Genomic DNA, 18,701 nt, shown 5'->3' with positions numbered 1-18,701 from the left:
TAACTTGATGTACTTTCAATATTTTCGAAATTTCACTGATATTTTCCTTTTACATTACATTTTTTTGTCGAACACCTAATAGACTATATATATTATAGTTGAAACTGAAAATTATGTAAGAGGAAGATAAATGTGAAACTGGTAACGTATGAACTTATTGCGTTGATTGGTTTTTTCAAAAGGAATTAGGTCACAAATACGATTACCTTTATTTATTATTTGTATCTAATATTTTTTTTCTTCTTTACTGAATATTATTGAACTGATGCAAACCAAAATCAATTTGCAATTGAATTTGCTGCCAATTCGTTACCATCAAAAGTAAAGTCAGGATTAATCGGAAAAGAAACTAAAGGATTTTGAAATTGAGAAAAGAAATAACAAATCTACCATTTACAATTTCTATTTAAACCAAAATAATATAGTTTAAAAGGGTTTTATATCTAAGCTTGCGTGAGGTTGTTATATATATATATATATATATATATATATATATATATATATATATATATATATATATATATATATATATATATATAAATATATATATATATATATATATATATATTAACGTTTGGTATTTTATTATGAATTTAAATCCATTTTCAATAAAGTTTATTTTTTACTATAATATATTTTATCATTTTAAATATATAATTTTAACGACCGATTAATTTAATAATTTTTAACTCTTTTCTAGAAACATATATTTAACCACTCTTACGTCAACTGTTATATATAATAAATTAACGTCTTATGTCACGTCTTAAAATACATCATAGCTCGCTTATAACTTGTCAATTATTTTTACGCCCTACAACTTATAATCATAAAACACCACAACTTATCGATTATTTTTAGTAAATTGTAAATTATTTTTACGCCCTACAACTTATAACAATAAAACACCACATATTATAATAATTATTTTTAGTAACCCGCCGAGTAAGAACTGATTTTTGAATTATTATTATCGTCAAATGTTGATAAGGGTTCTATTATAATGTATTACTAACTTGTCAATTATTTTTAAGCCCTATAACTATTATACCCCCGATCGAGGCGGCGGAATATAAGATTTGATTTGAAAATCAAATATAAATGTAAGGATATTTAATGAAAATAATATATTTTATTATTTTCAAAATTCATATTGATCGACCAATTTATAACTTTATTAAAATTTCAATTATTATCTTTATAATAATAATAATAATAATACAATAAAATTTCTGAATAGCTACGGAAAATATTTACGGAATCAAAATCCGTAGCAATTTTAGTATGGAATATGCTACGAAATGGTTTGTCGTAGCTATAATGCTATGGAAACAGTTACGAAATTGCATTTTATAGCTAAATCCTAAATAGCTACGTAAAGTTTCTACGGAATCAAGATCCGTAGCTATTCTACTATAAAATATGCTACAAAATGGTTGGTCGTAGCTAATTTGCTACAAAAATGACTACGAAATTGTATTCCGTAGCTAAATCATGAATACTTGTTACGAAACCGAAATCCATAGCTATTTTACTATAAAATATGCTACATAATTATTATTTGAGTTTAATTTTATTAAAAAAAACATAATAAAATACATTAAAAACCTAAACTAATAACTTAATTATTATTTGAGTTTAATTTTATTAAAAAAAATTAAAAATTGTATTAAGTTAATATTATATCATAAAATAAATAAAAAATAAATAAAAAATAAACATAAATAATAAATATATATATATATATATATATATAGAGAGAGAGAGATGTTCAAGATTAAAACCATTAAATAATAAAATAAATAAAAAATAAACATAAATTAGTAACTTTCATTAATTATTAAATGCCTTTAATTTCATTAATTATAAGGCTTAAGGAATATGTGGCTGTTATGTACCTAATATTAGGTATAGATCCATTAAAAACAATATAGTTTTAATAAAATACAATCAAATCTCTCTATATTCATTTTCCATATAACTCTTACCTATATATATATATATATATATAAAAGCTAAAGTTTCAAAAAGTATAAGGTATAATATGAAAATCAACTATAAATATAAGGGTATTTAATGAAAATTGTAAAGTAAACATTGATTTAGTTTAATATATTAAAAACTGTCAAAACTTACAGTGATGTACGTCAATTCAATCAAAAATTCGTGCATTTGGAATTTATTTCGTGCGGTTAGAATTACCCTAAAAGCAAGGTCATTCGTACTTTCAACATCATCATCACATCACATCACATCATCATCATCATCATCACCACATCAATGACATACCACCCACATAGCCAGCCAATACATAAAGCTACATTTACCCTTTTCTCCCTGGACCCATTCACAGATTCTCATTAACTTCCACTCTATTTTATAAAATTAAATAAATAAACCAAAATTTAGGTCCATTTTACATTTTTTCTTGCCAACTCAATCTCACCTGTCACAAAGTGCCACGTGTCTCAATCATAATCGGTTAGTGTCTTTCTCTTCTTCTTCAAATCCAAACCCCCTCTCTTCTGTGTTTTCGTTTTCTCTTCTCTTTTCCTTTTTTCCGTATGCTTCTTCTGGACAGATCTACCCACCAAAGATGGCTGTTCCTTGAGCCCAAAACTTCTTGCCACGTGTCCCAAGTGAAGCTTCTTCACCATGAATATACTCTTCAACTCCCCACGATGCGCACTGTATGCTCTCACCCACGAACAAAACGCATTCTGCCCTAATTTCTTCATCTTCCCCTGCGTTAATTACCCAAAAAATATATATATATATTAAAACTCAAGGACCAAAAACGTAATTTAACAAAGAATTAAAACAATACTGTTGAAATGAAATCGTACCTCCTTAAAGATGAAGGATTCAAGGGACCTCTGCAAAGAAACCACCCATGGATGCATCTCGATTGAGACAAACTTTTTCACATGGTGATGGTGTTTTAAATTTAAACCATGTAAAGGAAAACCATCTAGAAGTTTTAGAAGAGGATATTCTGTTAACATTACACCATGTTTTTTAAGCTCTTGTAGATAATCAACTTCAATTGGTTGAAGAAACAACAAGGAATCCCCTTTTTCACCTAATCGAGCAGTTCTTCCAACTCTATGAACATATTCAGTTGCTTCACCAGGGGAATCATACTGAATAATGCAACGGACTTTTGGAAAATCTAGACCTCTTGCAGAAACATCTGTTGATAATAAAAGAGCTGATTTTTCTGTTTTGAAAGAATTGAATGTTTTGACTCGATCTTCGTGCTTCATGTTTCCATGTAATCTTAAAATGTTACACTGCACAAATAGATCTTTCTTTTCTGTTTCTGTTTGTGAGTTTGATAATCCGTGAAATTGACTTAAAAGTGCATGATGGAAATCGACTGCATCACATGTTGAGAAGAATACCACAATCTGAAATCACAAAAGAAAGAGTCTTTATGTATACAGCACTTTATCCAGACAAACATCATTACCTTTGTAAGGATGGCTTTACCTTTTGAGAAGATTCTCCAGTGAATAGATTCTTTAGAATGGAAAGAAGCACCACAAGACGAGAGCCACAAGGTACTGGATATGAGTAAAACTATAAGAACAATGTAATTGAAGCTTATGAAACTATGAAAGTATATATATATATATTTTTTTAATTACCTTTAACATATCTCTGATTCAGTTGAGCTGGAAGATTATATTCCTCATTTGAAGCAACTGATACTTTCCCAGAATTCTCTAATCTTTCAATCGCATCAGAAATTAATGATGTAGTTTGCTTATTAGATGGTTGAATCTTTTTGTCATCAAGACCAATCATAACTGGATCTTCCAAACTGATGTTTGCAAGATGGTTGACTTTTTCATTTAAGGTGGCTGACAAGAGCAAATTTTGTCTCACAACTTCAGTATCTTTGCCTTTTGAACCCAAAATATCAAGTATCTCTTCTATCTCTTTACCAAATCCTAGTTCAAGAATCCTGTATGGGTTGTGAAAACGGTCAAATATGTAAGAAAAGAAATACAGTTTCACAAATGGGATTCAAGAAATCGAACCTGTCTGCCTCATCGAATATTATCCAGCGCAAATTCTTATGAACAAATGCTTCTGTGTGCTTTAAATGGTCCAGTAAACGTCCTGGAGTTGCAACAAGAATAGATATTCCTGTACACAAATGATCATGTTTATGTTATAATTGTTGAAAACTGAAAGGGAAATACTTTGGTCTTTTTTAAATCTTGATGAAATAAGTAGTGAAAAAGTTGTTACCTTTACGCAACCTGGCTTTCTCTTTTGACCTGTTTTCACCACCCATTATATAACCTGGAACAATCCAATGAAATCGGTGCAATAACTTCTGTAGATTTTCATATACCTGCATGCATAGTTCGTGTGTTGGAACAAGCACCAATGCTGTTATCAAAGTTGAATTTAAGTTAGCATCCCTTGAAACATGAATTTCTATGTTTCTGTTTAGCAAGATAATGGTGGAACATATTCAAACTTTATAAGAAGTTTCTTATCCTAAATGAATGGATGGAACAATAATTCATATGGAGACCAAGAGCACATACCAAAAGTACCATCAGATCGCTGAATCCTAGGATCACATTTTTGCAACTGATGAATGACAGGAGCAAGGTATGTTACAGTTTTGCCTGTGCCTGTAGCTGCATTAACGAGCCTGTAATTGTTAATTCAGAAGCAAAACAATCAACAGATTAGAAAGGTGGACAGAAAAACGAAGAAATGAAAGAGATTTAAATAGACACAGATTGGGGAGGAAATTACACATGTCTTCCTGAGAGAATAACTGGAATAGCTTGAGCTTGAACTAATGTCGGAGCTTGATAGCCCATCCTGTCTGTCAATGCAAGCAAGTAATTCAAGTCACAATAGAGGTAAACTGAAAAGCATCATCCATCTTTCAAACGATTACAAAATCGATCCAATCGTGGGAAAGAGGGAGTACAAGTCGCAAGATTCATCCTTTTTCCTTAGTGGAACTACCGTAATCCTTACTCGTTTCATTGTAATTGGAGATGGAAATCGGAAAGGACGCATATGATGTGTTCTTATGAAGATATGCTCAGACATACCTCGAAGCTGGTCGCATAAGGCAGGGTGAAGCCCAAGACTAGAGAAATCACAGGAAGCGAAAATCTCCTTTGGTTGCCCAATACTATTCTTCTTCAACTTCGCGTCCTCCATTGCTAATTTCGTATCTCGTTGCTGCTTCTAATAAACTAGGGTTTATAGTTTATACCATAAAACCCTTTTGCGTACCATTTAGTGACGACAACATTCGGAAATTTCGTTGCTTAAAGTGCACCAACAACCCCCTGACTTTATTTAACTACATTAGTATCCCTCCAACTTTTAAATATTACATTATTACCCCCTGTAACTTAGAAAATTTCTGATATGAGTTCATGTCTGAACATAATAGTCAAACTCTTCAGTGAATCATCCAAACCAAACGAGAAACAAAATCAGTGATTCCATTGCATACCTGTTCTGATAGAAATCACATTGGTAGGTACTTGTTCATCAATTCGATTCGTGTATTCCATCTATCAATAGAAATTCTATTTACAAGTTAATGATTTTAGGGTTTTGATCACTTCAGATGGAATCAGAAAACGGTGGGGTTGGTGAGATTGATCATCTGGAGAAAGGGTTGTTGTCCGACACGCGTGAAGCTAACGATGATGAAGATGACGATGAGCCCATACTATATTCTGCAAGCTTCGAAGAAGCTGAGGATGATTTTATAAAGCTTAAGACGACACAGTGGATACTTTATTCGTTGCTATTGATTTTGGCATGGGGTTTCGGCTTGCTCATGTTCCTGTACATTCCCGTTCGTCGATACATACTCCGGCGTATGATACAATCACGAAAGCTCTATGTCACCCCCAATTCCATCGTTTACAAAGTAATCAATTTTCATCAACAAGTATGCTGTCTTTTCGATTAATGGCAAACAAGCAGTGATTGTGATAATTTTTATAACACAGGTAACTAAGCCAGTTCCATTTCCATGTTTTGGGGTCTTGAAGAAAGAGAAACATGTCCTGTTACCTTCTGTTGCTGATGTTGTGATCGAACAGGGTATGTTAATATGTTCTTATCTAACACCAAATTGATTAATCAGACTTCCATTATCTTTACATGACCTTCTGGATTATCTTTCTTGTTGATTCTAAAAATCATTATTCTCAGGGTATCTACAGTCTCGTTATGGTGTCTACTCCATTAGAATTGAGAATGTTGGTGTAAGAAGGCCTCCAAGTGATGATGTTCAAATTGAAGGCATTGTCGATCCTCGAGCATTCAAAAAGGTATCCTTAGATTAAACGCCATTTGTTGTTGATTACATGTTGAAACTTGAAAGTTGTATCATGTTTGTTAATGATTTTGTCCAGTTTGTGCTGATGCGACTTTCAGAAATGAGAAATCAAACCTTCTCTAGGCAAGTTTCAACCTTGGAAGATGCCAGTTCTTCAAGAAATGTCCAATCATATGCTGCACCGGTATGCATCATATAATTTCTCACCAGTGTACTAAAATGTTTAGTATATGTCATTGTTTATCCCTTGGTAAATGGCAGATGTCTCCCTTGAAATCCATTAGGCGTGATATTCTCTCTCCTGTTGGTGAATTTGGAATACTACAAAAGCTAGAGGAAGTCGACAATTCTCTTAAGGTAAACTCAATTCACTATTGTTCTTGAAAATGTGGTTGTAAATCTTTATTATCTTTCTCTTGTTTCATTGTGAAAAATATGTAACAACGCAGAGAGTCCAAACATTGATTGAAGAACGACAACCAAAAACGTTTGAACATAAAGATTGAGGTGGGTGCTCAAATTGCCTTATTGTGAACGTCTATGCTCATTACGTATTTTAACTCGTACTTATTATCCTAAACCTAGATTAGATTTCATGAATTAACTAAAATTTTCAAGCATCTTGTTCCTAATATCTCAGATTGAAAGGGGAATTTAGTAACTTATGGTGCCACCATTAAACCTTGCAAGTTATTGCGTTACATCAAAGATTTGGAATTTGTTAGTTATATGCCCTCAAGTAGTTCGGCATACATTCATTGTATATTGGTTACTTTTAAGTTATTAGACATTCGATTGTAATATCAAATATGTGGAATGATTTTTGGTTACTTTTATATATATATATATATATATATATATATATATATATATATATATATATATATATATATATATATATATATATATATCGGGCTCTTTGTGAGCACTACCGGCTGTCTCTTAGCCTGAGCTAGAGCGGTGTGAGGGGTAGGTCAGAGGTATCTTTGAGATATAGCTCAAGGCAAAATAAAATAAATTTTTTTTTAATGAATAGAAAAGAAACTAATTTTGACTTATTATCTAACCTATTTAATTCATCAATTTTGCTAAATTTGGTTAATGATTAATAGGAGAATGTGGTGGTTGAAATTTGAAATATCAAATGAAAGAGAGAGGGATTTTGGTGTGGGGTATAAAAGCAAACAATGAATTTTGTAGTTGATTATGGTTGTGTTAGTTGACTGGTTTTGAGGAAACTAAATAAATGTTTGAAAAATGCTAACTTTCTCAATCAACAAGATATAGACCCATGAATTTAAGCCATGTTTGGCCTACCAATCCTTTGATTTTTTAGGTTTATATACACCAATTTCCATCCAACAACTAAAACGTCAATAGTGTGTATAATACTTATTGCCTTCAAAACTTTTTTTTTTTTTTCCTGTTTTTTGTTAAAATCTTGTGAATAAATAAACATGGCTTTCACAGTTGCTCTCATGTGTCACAAATACTTGCTTGTTGGAATACTTTGTATATTTTAATGACATTAATGATATTCCCTACCAATAATAATAAGTAGATACAATGTGCAATTATGCATATTACTCTTAGAGCATAAAACGATAAACTTTGGAATATTTGTTTAAAAAAAAAAAACCCTCAAAATATGAAAGCATTCATTAATAAGAATGGTTTGTTTACAAATAGTCGAAAAAGAAAACATGTATACCCAAATTTCATTCATAAAGATATAAGAAAATTTAACATTGTATTCATTGATGATAATGCTAAAATGGTATTGAATTTATTTTCCTATTTTTTGGAAAAAGAAAACTAAATGTATCAAAATTTATAGTTGTGATTTATAAATAGATATTCATATCATACAATTATGGAACTTAGTTTATGCTTTATTCACTGACGAATTGTATTGGATTTTCAGTTTTAAGTGATTAATTTAAAAAAATAATAATAATAACAAAACTTATTATTTTGTTGTAACCATTTGTATAAAAAAAATTATTTTGTTACAGAATTATTTTTTATCTTGAATGGTAGTTCGTTGGGTCTGTCTTTTGCTCCCAGAGGTGCTGGTTCGAATCCAGTTTGTGACAACCACAAAGCCTTTGATCATAGAATATCTCGGGACCCCCACTGGTAAATACGGGGCTCTGGCAGCTGCACTTTTTTTTTATAAGATGCATCGAATGCTTCCTCTGCTTTCAGTAAAAATACCAAAAGCCTATTCTCGAGGCACTCTTTCTCTTATAGAGCTCTTTCCTTCCCTTCGAGCTAGCCGGAAAAAATCCATTTCTTTTGTCTGTAAGAGAAAAGGCGCTTATTCCATGACAGAGGAGCGCAACGGAGTCATGAACAAACAAGAATAGCCACTTCCTTATCTACGCTATTGACTTTCCTCCCTTCATGGGAAGTAGCAAGAGCCTTTATCTAATCTACTATTGAACTATCTCACCTGAAAGTCAGTCGCTACCTTAAGGCATGCCTTGACTCCACTCGATGGGACTTGCTTTCCTAAAGAGAAGACGAAGAGGATGACACTGGGGATCGTTCTTACTTAAAGAAATTCTCATGAGTTGCCTTGAGCTGGTAACTCAAAAATCAATGATTCTTGACCACTGACTTATTGCTTTCACTCAAATGCCACTGATGCGTAAGACATTGAGTTGGACTACTTTCCTTCTGGTAATGCCTTTCCCTATGGTCACCTTGCCCTTCTACTTACTGGCTTGGCTATTTCGAAGGATTCGCTTCGGCGGGTGATTTAACTAAAAAAGAATTTTTGAAAGTGGCACTTCTTCCTTGCTTATTACCCCGTAGTGGGATATTTTTTGACAATCGGTCGTAGATTCCCTGGCTTGGCTAGGAACCTAGTCCCTTCTTGTGACAACAGAAGAGAAGGAATTGCCTTTTTTCTCTCTTTTTCGCCTTTGGCCTGGTCAAAGCAAAAAAGCCACTACCAACTATGATTTCCACGAAATGCTATTCGAAGATCCACTATTTACTTATTTCTAATAAGATAGGACCATCGGAAAGAAATTCAAGTCGAATCCCGTGCTTTCGGGTGATTCCGCATTCAAATGCTACCCACGAGAATGCTAGTCGAATCCGTATGCCCAAACCACATAAAACTGTTTTAAGCCCTTTGGTACGTATTTTAGGAACCATGCTAGGGGTTGATGTGGTAAAATGGAGACAAGACAAATACCATTTTATATGATTGATTGATTGTTGTGTATTATGGTGGAATGTGGTGGTGTGTAAAATGTGGTCTCAACAACTATTATAAATAAAAAATTTCACAAAAAGTCATTTTTATAGTTTTTTAAAAATAATAATAATTTTCTTATGAATGTCTCATTCTAGGCTATTGTTTATATTCTAGAGTTCTTTTTTCTTCAAATTTGAATGCTCTATTTCGAATTTGATCTTCAAATTTCGGAGTTATTTTCTGGTTTTTTTTCCATTTTTTAAAAAAAAAAATTATGTCTGAAATATTCATTTCAAAATGTTTAATGTCACTGTTTTTAATAAAATATATGATTTTATGTATTGATATCGTATATAGCTCACATTTTGCTATGTTTCTTTAAAATTTTGTTAGATTTAAGTAAAAAACGGGAAAAAATCTCCAAATTCGAAAATTATTCATCGGACTTGGACTTGTTCTTGAAATTCTGGAGTTTTGTTTTTTGAAATCCAAAATTTATGTTCGGAATCCGGACTATCAATTCTAAATGTTTTTTTTTGTCAGAAAAAATGATTTTTCTTTGTCCGAAATGTGCATCCGGAGCAAGTGGTTATTTTTGCTAAAAACAAACTTTATTTTGTAATTTTTTTTCATTTCTTCTATCTTAATAAATTAGTAACCAATTGGCACATGACAATTGTTAAGCCTCTCCCCATTTAATTTTCCCGTTCAAAGTTTCCAAGTGAAGTTCCGAAAATGCCCATTTATGCCTCTTAGTGCCCCATCCGCGTTCATTCTCACTCTCGTGTTGGAAACAATTAAGAGTTTTCAATTCCTATGCGATAAATCAGGTCCCAAATTCTATAGATTGTTGAAGATAATTGTTTCCAAAATTATTTATCAATCTCTTTATTTATACAATTACAATTCTATACCCATTCATTTTAACCCTAATTTTGTTGTTGGAAATTGAGCAGAACCGGGAATCAATATGTAAATTGATTACAAACTAGAGATCACATTCAGTCGAGCATTGCAAGGATTAGGACGAATACGATGGTAGTTATGAAGATTCATAAAGTGAATTAGTGGTTACAATGGAGAATTTTTAGAGGAACAGGGGAAAACGTCGATCGAAGAAAAATGGTTATAATTAATAGGACATATTAGTCGTATGTTGCTTTGATATTATGTTAAAGATATTAAGTTATCTTGACGTACACAATGGATAATTTTGTATTCTAGATTTCATTTATTTTTTCTTTCTTAAAACTGCATCTATTATGAGTTTTATTTTTTGCTTCACTAGTTAACAAGTTTAATATATTCAGATAACTAAGGTGAACTTCATCGTTGATGAAGAAGGTGATGGGAGATGGATAACCAATATGCTTCGTATATTTGTGCTGATGCCGTTCGCCAACTGATTCCGTTTGTACCTCATATCAATCTTTATTTGTTTGCGTGTTTTTATTTTTTTAATTTTTTTTGTTTTGGTTTTTTCAAGTAAATTGTTGTTTTCTTATTATACTAACTTTTTTTTAGTTTTTTTTTTATCAGACTTTTTGTTAGGCGTGTCAGACCCAACAAATAATAGGGGTATGATATACTCCAAAAGAATCCCACTATATTGCACTAAAAGGTAGTACAAGACAAGTATGGTCAATCCACAGAAACACGGGATAATTAGTATATACCTCTTTGCGTAATGTATTTGTTCACAAAATATTAAATAAGGGGGGGTTTTGAGTGTAATGATGTAGTAAACCAATTTAAAACACGAGTAGACAACTAAACGAATGAATTAAGTTCAGATTTTGTAACGACTTCAACTCCTTGTATGACAATCCAGCAATGTGAATCAAAGATGACAAGACATTTGTTTCATTCTATCTAAGTTGGTACTTGAAAGTGTTAACAAACTCTAACACTTTCCATTCACCACATTAATCAATCAAAAAAGCTCTTTGATTAATACTAACCTTACTAACATAATTTAAAAAAGCTCTTAGAAGTAGATTAAAAGATTGCATTAAGCTTAATATGAATGTTCCTAACAACACCCAATACTCCGCACAATCTCGGGAGCGTAAGAATGTTTGAAAAGATTTACACTAAATTCATTCATAAGAAATCAATTTAATGCTTGTTACTTAGTTCAATTCACAAAACAATTACGGATTTTGCAAAATGAATAACTTGAATGACCTAACCCTAATTCAAATGGCCAATAAGAATCATTATTAGAATCAAACATTCGATTGAAGTAAAATCAGTTTCACTAGATAGAAATTAAACACAAACATCGAGTCATATGATTTGATTCACAACCAAAAAGTCAAAACATGAAATTGGAGAAGTTAGGGTTCTAGCCTCACATGGCTAGAACAAGATCACAAGTCTAAGAGATGAAATTAAGTGTAATTACAACTTACAAAAACGAGAATTAATGTTTCTAAATGATTAACGGACAAACCCTTGCAAAAACCTTCGAATTCTCCTCTCCAATGGTGCTATGATATGTTGTGATACCCCCTAAATTGAACCAATTCCCGACATATGAAAGATGGAAAAAAACTGCCAAAAGGCAGTTTTTAAGTCGGACATGGCCCGTGTCAAAATAGAGTAAATCAACACGGGTCGTGTTGAATGAAAACATAACATCAATCCTCGATTCCAGCTCTAAAGTACAATGCTCAAAAGTGTTCATTTCGACCAACACGCCCCGTGTCCAAATAGGCTAAATGAACACGGGTCGTGTTCAGTGAAGTCAAAATGCATGGAATGATCAAACACGCCCCGTGTTCGAATTCTAGGCCAAACTCAACACACCCCGTGTAGCCCTCTGACTCCGAACCCAAACTTGATTTTCTCAATTCTTCCGTTTTGAACCCGATCATCTCACAATCTTCACCAATGCCCTCCGGCACCTCCAAAAGCGCTCTCCAACCTCCGGTTTACCTGAAAGAGACATGAAAGTGTGCAAATAAGGTTGTTCCAGGGACTAACATGAATATGATAATAATGAAAGAATAATGAAATATAACTAAGCTAAATACATACATAAAAATGGACTAAAAGTTGTGCAAATAGGTGCATAAAATACACCTAACAAATCTCCCTAAGCTTAGACATTTTTTTTCCTCAAGAAAGAACAAGAAACAGACAAAACAGGACGATTTCTAGATGACAAAAAGGAACTTAGAACAAAAGGGAATTGGAAAGTCCTAGGGACTAGGAATGAATGCATGCAATGCAAACCATGAGAAAGGAAAAAGAAAAGTATGTACATAAGCACTAAAGAACAAAATGTATCAAAAAGAAATTTAAGGCACAAGTAAATAATCTATGTAAGTTCAATCAGACTTTACATCAATATGGCTCCAATCATTAATATTTAGGCAACCATGATGGCTTCCTTCCATATATCACAGACTCTCAAGGTGAGGAAGACCCGAAACGGTGTAACCCAATAATCTAACTCTAGTTTTATTAAAACTTTATACCTTACTAAGCTTTATGGGCGAAAATAACATAATCCAGATCTCATGTCCTTAAGACTAGATGGCCAAGAATCAGAATCGACGGATCCTTAAGAACCCGTCACGGTGAATCAGCTTTCGCTGAAATAGTGAGCCCACCCGAAGGGGCCCAGCTCCTATGCTTTCACTTTTTCGAGAGTCACAATTATCATATCACACAGTTCTTCGTTCGCCATATTTGACTTTAAATTTGCTTTTGATTTGATTTGTACTTCGTTTTGAACTTGGATTCTTCAATCTTCATTTTTGGAATTTCTTGAGATTTCTTCGTTTTGGCACTTGAAATTCTGATTTGGGTACTAGATATGACAGTTGTACCCTTCCTTCTTTTTTTACTATGTAGATCTGATACTTAAGCTCTTTGTTACCGCGGGGGTAACGCGTGTCAACAAATAGGTCCGTGTTTTGTGGTCCAGAGTTGCCGATAAAGATTCTTTTTATACATTCAGAAGCAAATCATCATAAAGCGGTTATTACCGCCCAAAAAATGTTTCAATATAAATTCTTTTTATTATCTAAGGCTAGGGTTTCGAATTACGGTGTTTGGGTCCCCTAGTTATGACAGTTGATTCTACACTTCCGGCAACAATCCGGTTGCTTCTATATTTTTTTTTTCATTTTGATTTTTCATTTTCCCACTTCATTGAGCACTTGTATGTAAAGAGTATCATTATCACGTATAAAATTATTTATTTTTATTTATTTATTTATTTATTTTTTTGAAAATGCATGCAATTGATGAAATGCAAAAACTTAAAATAAGAATAAAGGTAAAAAATAAAAATTGTTAAAAATAATTATATATATATACATATATATATATATATATATATATATATATATATAATGATGCATATGAACCTAATGTGACTCTACCTCTCCCCAAGCTTAAAGATAAGCATCGTCCCCGATGCTTGAAGAGGGCGGAACAACCTATTGCGGAGAAGGAAGAGGATAAGGATAGTAATCGGAGTTTTGGGTCCAAGCCCAAAAGTCCTCCTCATGCTTACGTTGGCGCTCTTGATCTCTAGTGTACTGGGTAGTGAAGGAAGAGAAACTCTGAGTGAGGCTTGCAATATCTTGTTGGTAGGTGTCGAGGTGGGTATGGATTGACTGGAATTCATCCATATACTGCTGATGATAAGACGGGGGTGCAACATAATGGGATGAGTTGGCACCACCGGTGGGGGGGAGCACGGTGGGGTTCCTCCTCCTCTTCATCATCGCCAGCACCGCCTTCCTCGTTTTCTTCACTTTGCTCATCTACCTCAGTGGAATATGAGTGGGGGAAGATGTATGGAATGATTTGTCAATCGGTCATGTGAATGGGGTTTCGGAAATCAAGAATGCCTTTATTTTCTGGTGTGATGAGGAGCTTTGGATCATGATTTTGACCCACAGTCCAATGGTGTGTGCCATCCACTGCCGAACGGAATAGTCGCATGGACTCAAGGACAGCAGTTGTGAGATAAGGCTCACCCGGCAGTGGCTGGTGGGGACTGGGGTATGGGGCTCAGACTTGGGTGCTCTTGGCGAGCGTGCTGACAATACCCCCGCAATAAATCTTTTCCGATCGGGATGTGCTCAGGTGGATGAGTTTGTGGCACAGAAATTAACCATAATGAGGAATGGGGTTGTCCTTGGGATGAGCCATTTCATAAAGGATTTAGAGCTCCAGCGCGCTGATGCTGCTTCGCTCTTCTCTAGGGGCGACGAGCGAAGCAATGATTCTTGGGCCACCTTCATCACGGGATGGATAAGTGATGAGGCTTTAGCAACGCTAGAGATGTATCGGTGTAACTGGGTGAGTTGGGTCCACCATGTCATATCAAAGTATCCTCTAATTGGGTCAGTGGGGAAAAATGTGTTTTCAGTTGGGTCCCCAACAATGGCATTAATTTGATCCAAGGAAATCTCATAATCTTGATTCATGAGATGGAAGTAGAGGATCCCATGGTCCAAATAAACTAAGGATAAAAACTCAGCTGTTGGGACTTTGTAACTCAGTTCGTGGACCCTTAACAACCCGTGCCATACTATGTTGCGAAACAGGGTTTGGACTTGTTTATAAATGTGCAATTCTTTAAGAGATGGCACATGCACAAACTTTTGGATGGCATGACCCAGCTGAAGGAATGACTCAAATTTGCCCTCTTGAATTGGGCCAAGACACACGACACCACCATGAGTCGGGTTGGGTGGTGGTGATGGGCACCTAGATAGAGGCAATGGGGTCCTAAGTGGAGGTGATGGGGACCTAAGCCTACTACGGCGGGTGGATGATTTGGTGTGTCTAAGCCTTTTAAAAGGTTCACCTTCTATAGTCAAATTGGAACAAATTAAAAGTCAACCAGTCAATAAGTCAAAAAGTCAACTGTTGATGGGTCCAGTCAACACGAATTCAACCACCAAAATTTTGCGGGAAATTTTGTTTTGAATGATTTCCTATTGAGAGTAAAGTCCAATATGACCACAATTTCAAGCAATTTGACTCAAGAACATAAATCTCACAAGTGAAGAATTAGAAGGAATTTACTGAATCTTGCGTGGGATTGTGTTGTTCTTGATGTGAAAGATCTTCTTCAATCTCCCCAAGCTTGCCCTTTTTGGAGATGTAAGCCAAAATCTTGTAGAAATTGAAAGGTTTTGATGAAAATCGGACCTAGGGTTTTTGTTGGGAGAGAGAGGTTGTTATGAAGTGATTGTGGGGATAAATGAGGCAAAGTCTCGATTTTTCTCATTAAAAACCACCAGGTCTGATGCGCGAACACGACCCGTGTTCCCACAGGCTAAATCGACACGCCCCATGTTGGGGGTTTTATGTTAACTGAAGCTTGAACACGGACCGTGTTGAGTATAAGGCAAAACTCAACACGACCCGTGTTGCTCTCTGTATGGGTCAAAGTCATTATTTTATGAACACGGCCCATGTTCACTATGGGCCAAAATCCAACACGACCCGTGTTGCTCTCTGTATGCTATTCCCTCACTTTTTGAACTTAAAAATTCCCTCTCTTTGAAATGAAATGCTTTTGCATCCCAAGGTCCATTTTTTTGGTTTGGAAACAATGATAAAACACATTTGGAACATTAAAACCATAGAAAAAATGCAAAGAACGGAATGTTTTAATGAAAAATGACAAAAATACCCCCAGGTTGCCTCCCGGTTAGCTGCCCTTGTTTTAAGTCATTGGCTCGACTTTGCCCCCGAGTATGCTTCAGTCTTGGTACGTGGGGCTCTCCAACACATCAACCTCCTCATTCTTCACCTCGAATCCTTCATAAAACGGCTTTAATCTATGACCATCAACTTGTAATGTTTTACCGATTTGATTGCTCGTGATTTCCACCGCACTATGGTCAAATACCCTTGTGACCACGAAAGGACCAACCCATCTTGATTGTAATTTTCCTGAAATTAACTTGAACCTTGAGTGGTAAAGAAGCACTTTTTGTCCTTGCATAAAAGTCTTATGGGAGATCATTTTGTCATGGTACGCTTTTGTCTTTTCTTTATAAATCATGTTGCTTTCGTACGCATCATTCCGAATCTCCTCTAACTCTTGAATGTCTAGCTTCCTTTTGTTTCCCACCTCATCTTCATTCATGTTGAATTTCTTTACAGCCCAAAAAGCTTTATGTTTAAGCTCAACCGGAAGATGACATGCTTTTCCAAAAACTAGCCTATATGGGGACATACCAATCGGGGTTTTAAAGGCACTACGGTATGCCCTTAAGGCATCATCTAACCTTATGCTCCAATCTTTGCGGTTTGGGTTGACCGTTTTCTCCAAGATGCTTTTGAGTTGCCTGTTATAGATCTCGACTTGTCCGTTTGTTTGGGGATTAGAAGTTGTTGAGACTTTGTGTGTTACCCTATACTTCTTCAAAACAACTTCGAGCATCCGATTGCAGAAATGGGTCCCATGGTCACTTATGAATGCCTTTGGTGTGCCAAACCGTGAGAAAATCTATACCTTAAGAAAATCTACAACTTTGGAATCATTAGTACGGGTGGCCTTAGCCTCCACCCATTTGGACACATAGTCCACCACCAATAAAATGTATGAACAACCAAAAGAGGGCGGAAATGGTCCCATAAAGTCAATACCCCATACATCAAATATCTCACACACTAAAATGAGAGTAAGGGGCATTTGATTCCTAGAGCTTAAAGATCCGGATATTTGGCACTTTTCGCAATGTGCACAAAACACTTAAGAATCATGAAATATAGAAGGCCAAAAAAATCTGCTATCTAAAACTTTCCTAGCTATCATTTGGGGTCCAAGGTGACCACCACAAGCATAAGAATGGAAAAACTTAAGGATAGATTTTACCTCTTTCTGCTCAACACCCCTTCGGATTATTTGATCTGAACAGTACTTCCAAAGGTATGGCTCATCCCATATGTATCGCTAGGCCTCCTTCTTGATTTTATCTCTTTGCCAATGGGACGAATCCGGGGGAAATTAACTTGTGACCAAAAAATTGATGATATCTGCATATCATGGTGCTTCTTTGGCTACAAATAGATGCTCGTATGGAAATGTGTCACAGATTGGTATACCATCTTCAGTAGATACAATGTGGCTTAGATGATCCGCAACTAAATTCTCCTTTCCAGTCTTGTCTCTGATCTTAATATCAAACTCTTGCAAAAGTAGCATCCACCGTATTAACCTCGGCTTCAAATCTTTCTTTGTAAGTAAGTGCTTTATGGCTGCATGGTCTGAATATATGATCACTTTAGTTCCAAGGAGGTACTGTCGGAACTTCTCTAGAGCAAAGACAATAGCAAGCAACTATTTATCCGTTGTGGTGTAGTTGCCTTGTGCACTATCAAGGGTCTTTGATGCATAGTAGATGACATGATGTTCTTGATCCACCTTTTGACCCAATACCACCCCAACAGCCGTGTTGCTCGCGTCACACATAATCTCAAATGGAAGCTCCCAATTAGGTGGTTGGATGATTGGCACGGAGGTGAGTAAATCCTTCAAACGATCAAAGGCATCCTTGCATGGCTGAGTAAACGCAAATTCAACATCTTTTTGGAGTAGTTGACACATCGGCACTGTAATCTTTGAAAAATCTTTGATGAACCACCGATAGAAACCTGCATGACCAAGAAACGAACGAACTTCCCGAACATTTGTCGGGTAAGGATGACTCTTGATAACATCTATCTTGGATTTGTCAACTTCCAAGCCTTTTTGGGACACAATATGACCTAAAATCAATCATTTGTCCACCATGAAATGGCATTTTTCATAGTTAAGCATAAGGTCTGTGTCAATGCACCTTTGCAAAATTTTTGTTAGATTACTCAAACATTCATCAAAAGAGTTTCCATATACTGTGAAATCATCCATGAAAACTTCAATGATGTTTTCAACATATTCAGAAAAAATGATCATCATGCATCTATGAAATGTCGTGGGTGCATTGCATAGACCAAAAGGCATACGCCTATAAGCAAATGTGCTAAAGGGAAAAGTAAAGGTTGTTTTCTATTGGTCTTCCGGGGTTACTAGAATTTGATGAAAACCCGAGAAACCATCCAAACAACAGTAAGGAGATTTACCTGCCAATCTCTCTAACATTTGGTCAATAAATGGCAAGG

General features: G+C 34.8%; 3 protein-coding genes across 8 annotated transcripts; 1 reads left to right on the top strand and 2 right to left on the bottom strand.

Moving 5' to 3' along the window:
• Positions 1-2,171: 2,171 nt before the first annotated feature.
• On the bottom strand, positions 2,172-5,321 carry LOC145004686 (P-loop containing nucleoside triphosphate hydrolases superfamily protein). 3 transcript variants are annotated; one of them, XM_078963655.1, is made up of 10 exons: positions 5,091-5,321; positions 4,783-4,855; positions 4,566-4,675; positions 4,261-4,404; positions 4,047-4,155; positions 3,651-3,970; positions 3,493-3,566; positions 2,847-3,410; positions 2,447-2,744; positions 2,172-2,337 (listed from the first exon to the last, which is right to left on the bottom strand). In XM_078963655.1, exons 1-9 carry the CDS (start codon positions 5,200-5,202, stop codon positions 2,469-2,471), a joined length of 1,782 nt encoding a protein of 593 aa, XP_078819781.1. In that variant the 5' UTR covers positions 5,203-5,321; the 3' UTR covers positions 2,172-2,337; positions 2,447-2,468. The 3 variants fall into 3 exon arrangements, with proteins under 3 accessions (XP_078819781.1, XP_078819780.1, XP_078819782.1); XM_078963654.1 differs by having other exon boundaries at positions 2,172-2,744; positions 5,091-5,320; XM_078963656.1 differs by having other exon boundaries at positions 2,172-2,744; positions 4,566-4,661; positions 5,091-5,108.
• Positions 5,322-5,411: 90 nt separating this feature from the next.
• LOC145004687 (uncharacterized) lies at positions 5,412-7,173 on the top strand. 4 transcript variants are annotated; one of them, XM_078963657.1, is made up of 8 exons: positions 5,412-5,526; positions 5,621-5,929; positions 6,012-6,105; positions 6,217-6,335; positions 6,420-6,527; positions 6,605-6,700; positions 6,793-6,850; positions 6,984-7,173. In XM_078963657.1, exons 2-7 carry the CDS (start codon positions 5,621-5,623, stop codon positions 6,847-6,849), a joined length of 783 nt encoding a protein of 260 aa, XP_078819783.1. In that variant the 5' UTR covers positions 5,412-5,526; the 3' UTR covers position 6,850; positions 6,984-7,173. The 4 variants fall into 4 exon arrangements, with proteins under 4 accessions (XP_078819783.1, XP_078819784.1, XP_078819785.1 ...); XM_078963658.1 differs by having other exon boundaries at positions 5,423-5,526; positions 5,604-5,929; XM_078963659.1 differs by having other exon boundaries at positions 5,438-5,530.
• A 9,120-nt stretch (positions 7,174-16,293) lies between these two features.
• On the bottom strand, positions 16,294-16,773 carry LOC145006837 (uncharacterized). Its single transcript, XM_078965874.1, has one exon. The coding sequence runs from the start codon at positions 16,771-16,773 to the stop codon at positions 16,294-16,296; it is 480 nt and encodes a 159-aa protein (XP_078822000.1).
• Positions 16,774-18,701: the final 1,928 nt, after the last annotated feature.

Source organism: Lactuca saligna, chromosome 7 (genome assembly GCF_052625555.1).
Source record: "Lactuca saligna cultivar CGN05327 chromosome 7, ASM5262555v1, whole genome shotgun sequence".
In the NCBI taxonomy this organism is placed as follows: domain Eukaryota; kingdom Viridiplantae; phylum Streptophyta; class Magnoliopsida; order Asterales; family Asteraceae; genus Lactuca; species Lactuca saligna.
Note: the sequence above shows the minus strand (reverse complement) of the source record. Positions and strands in the feature narration are given on the sequence as shown.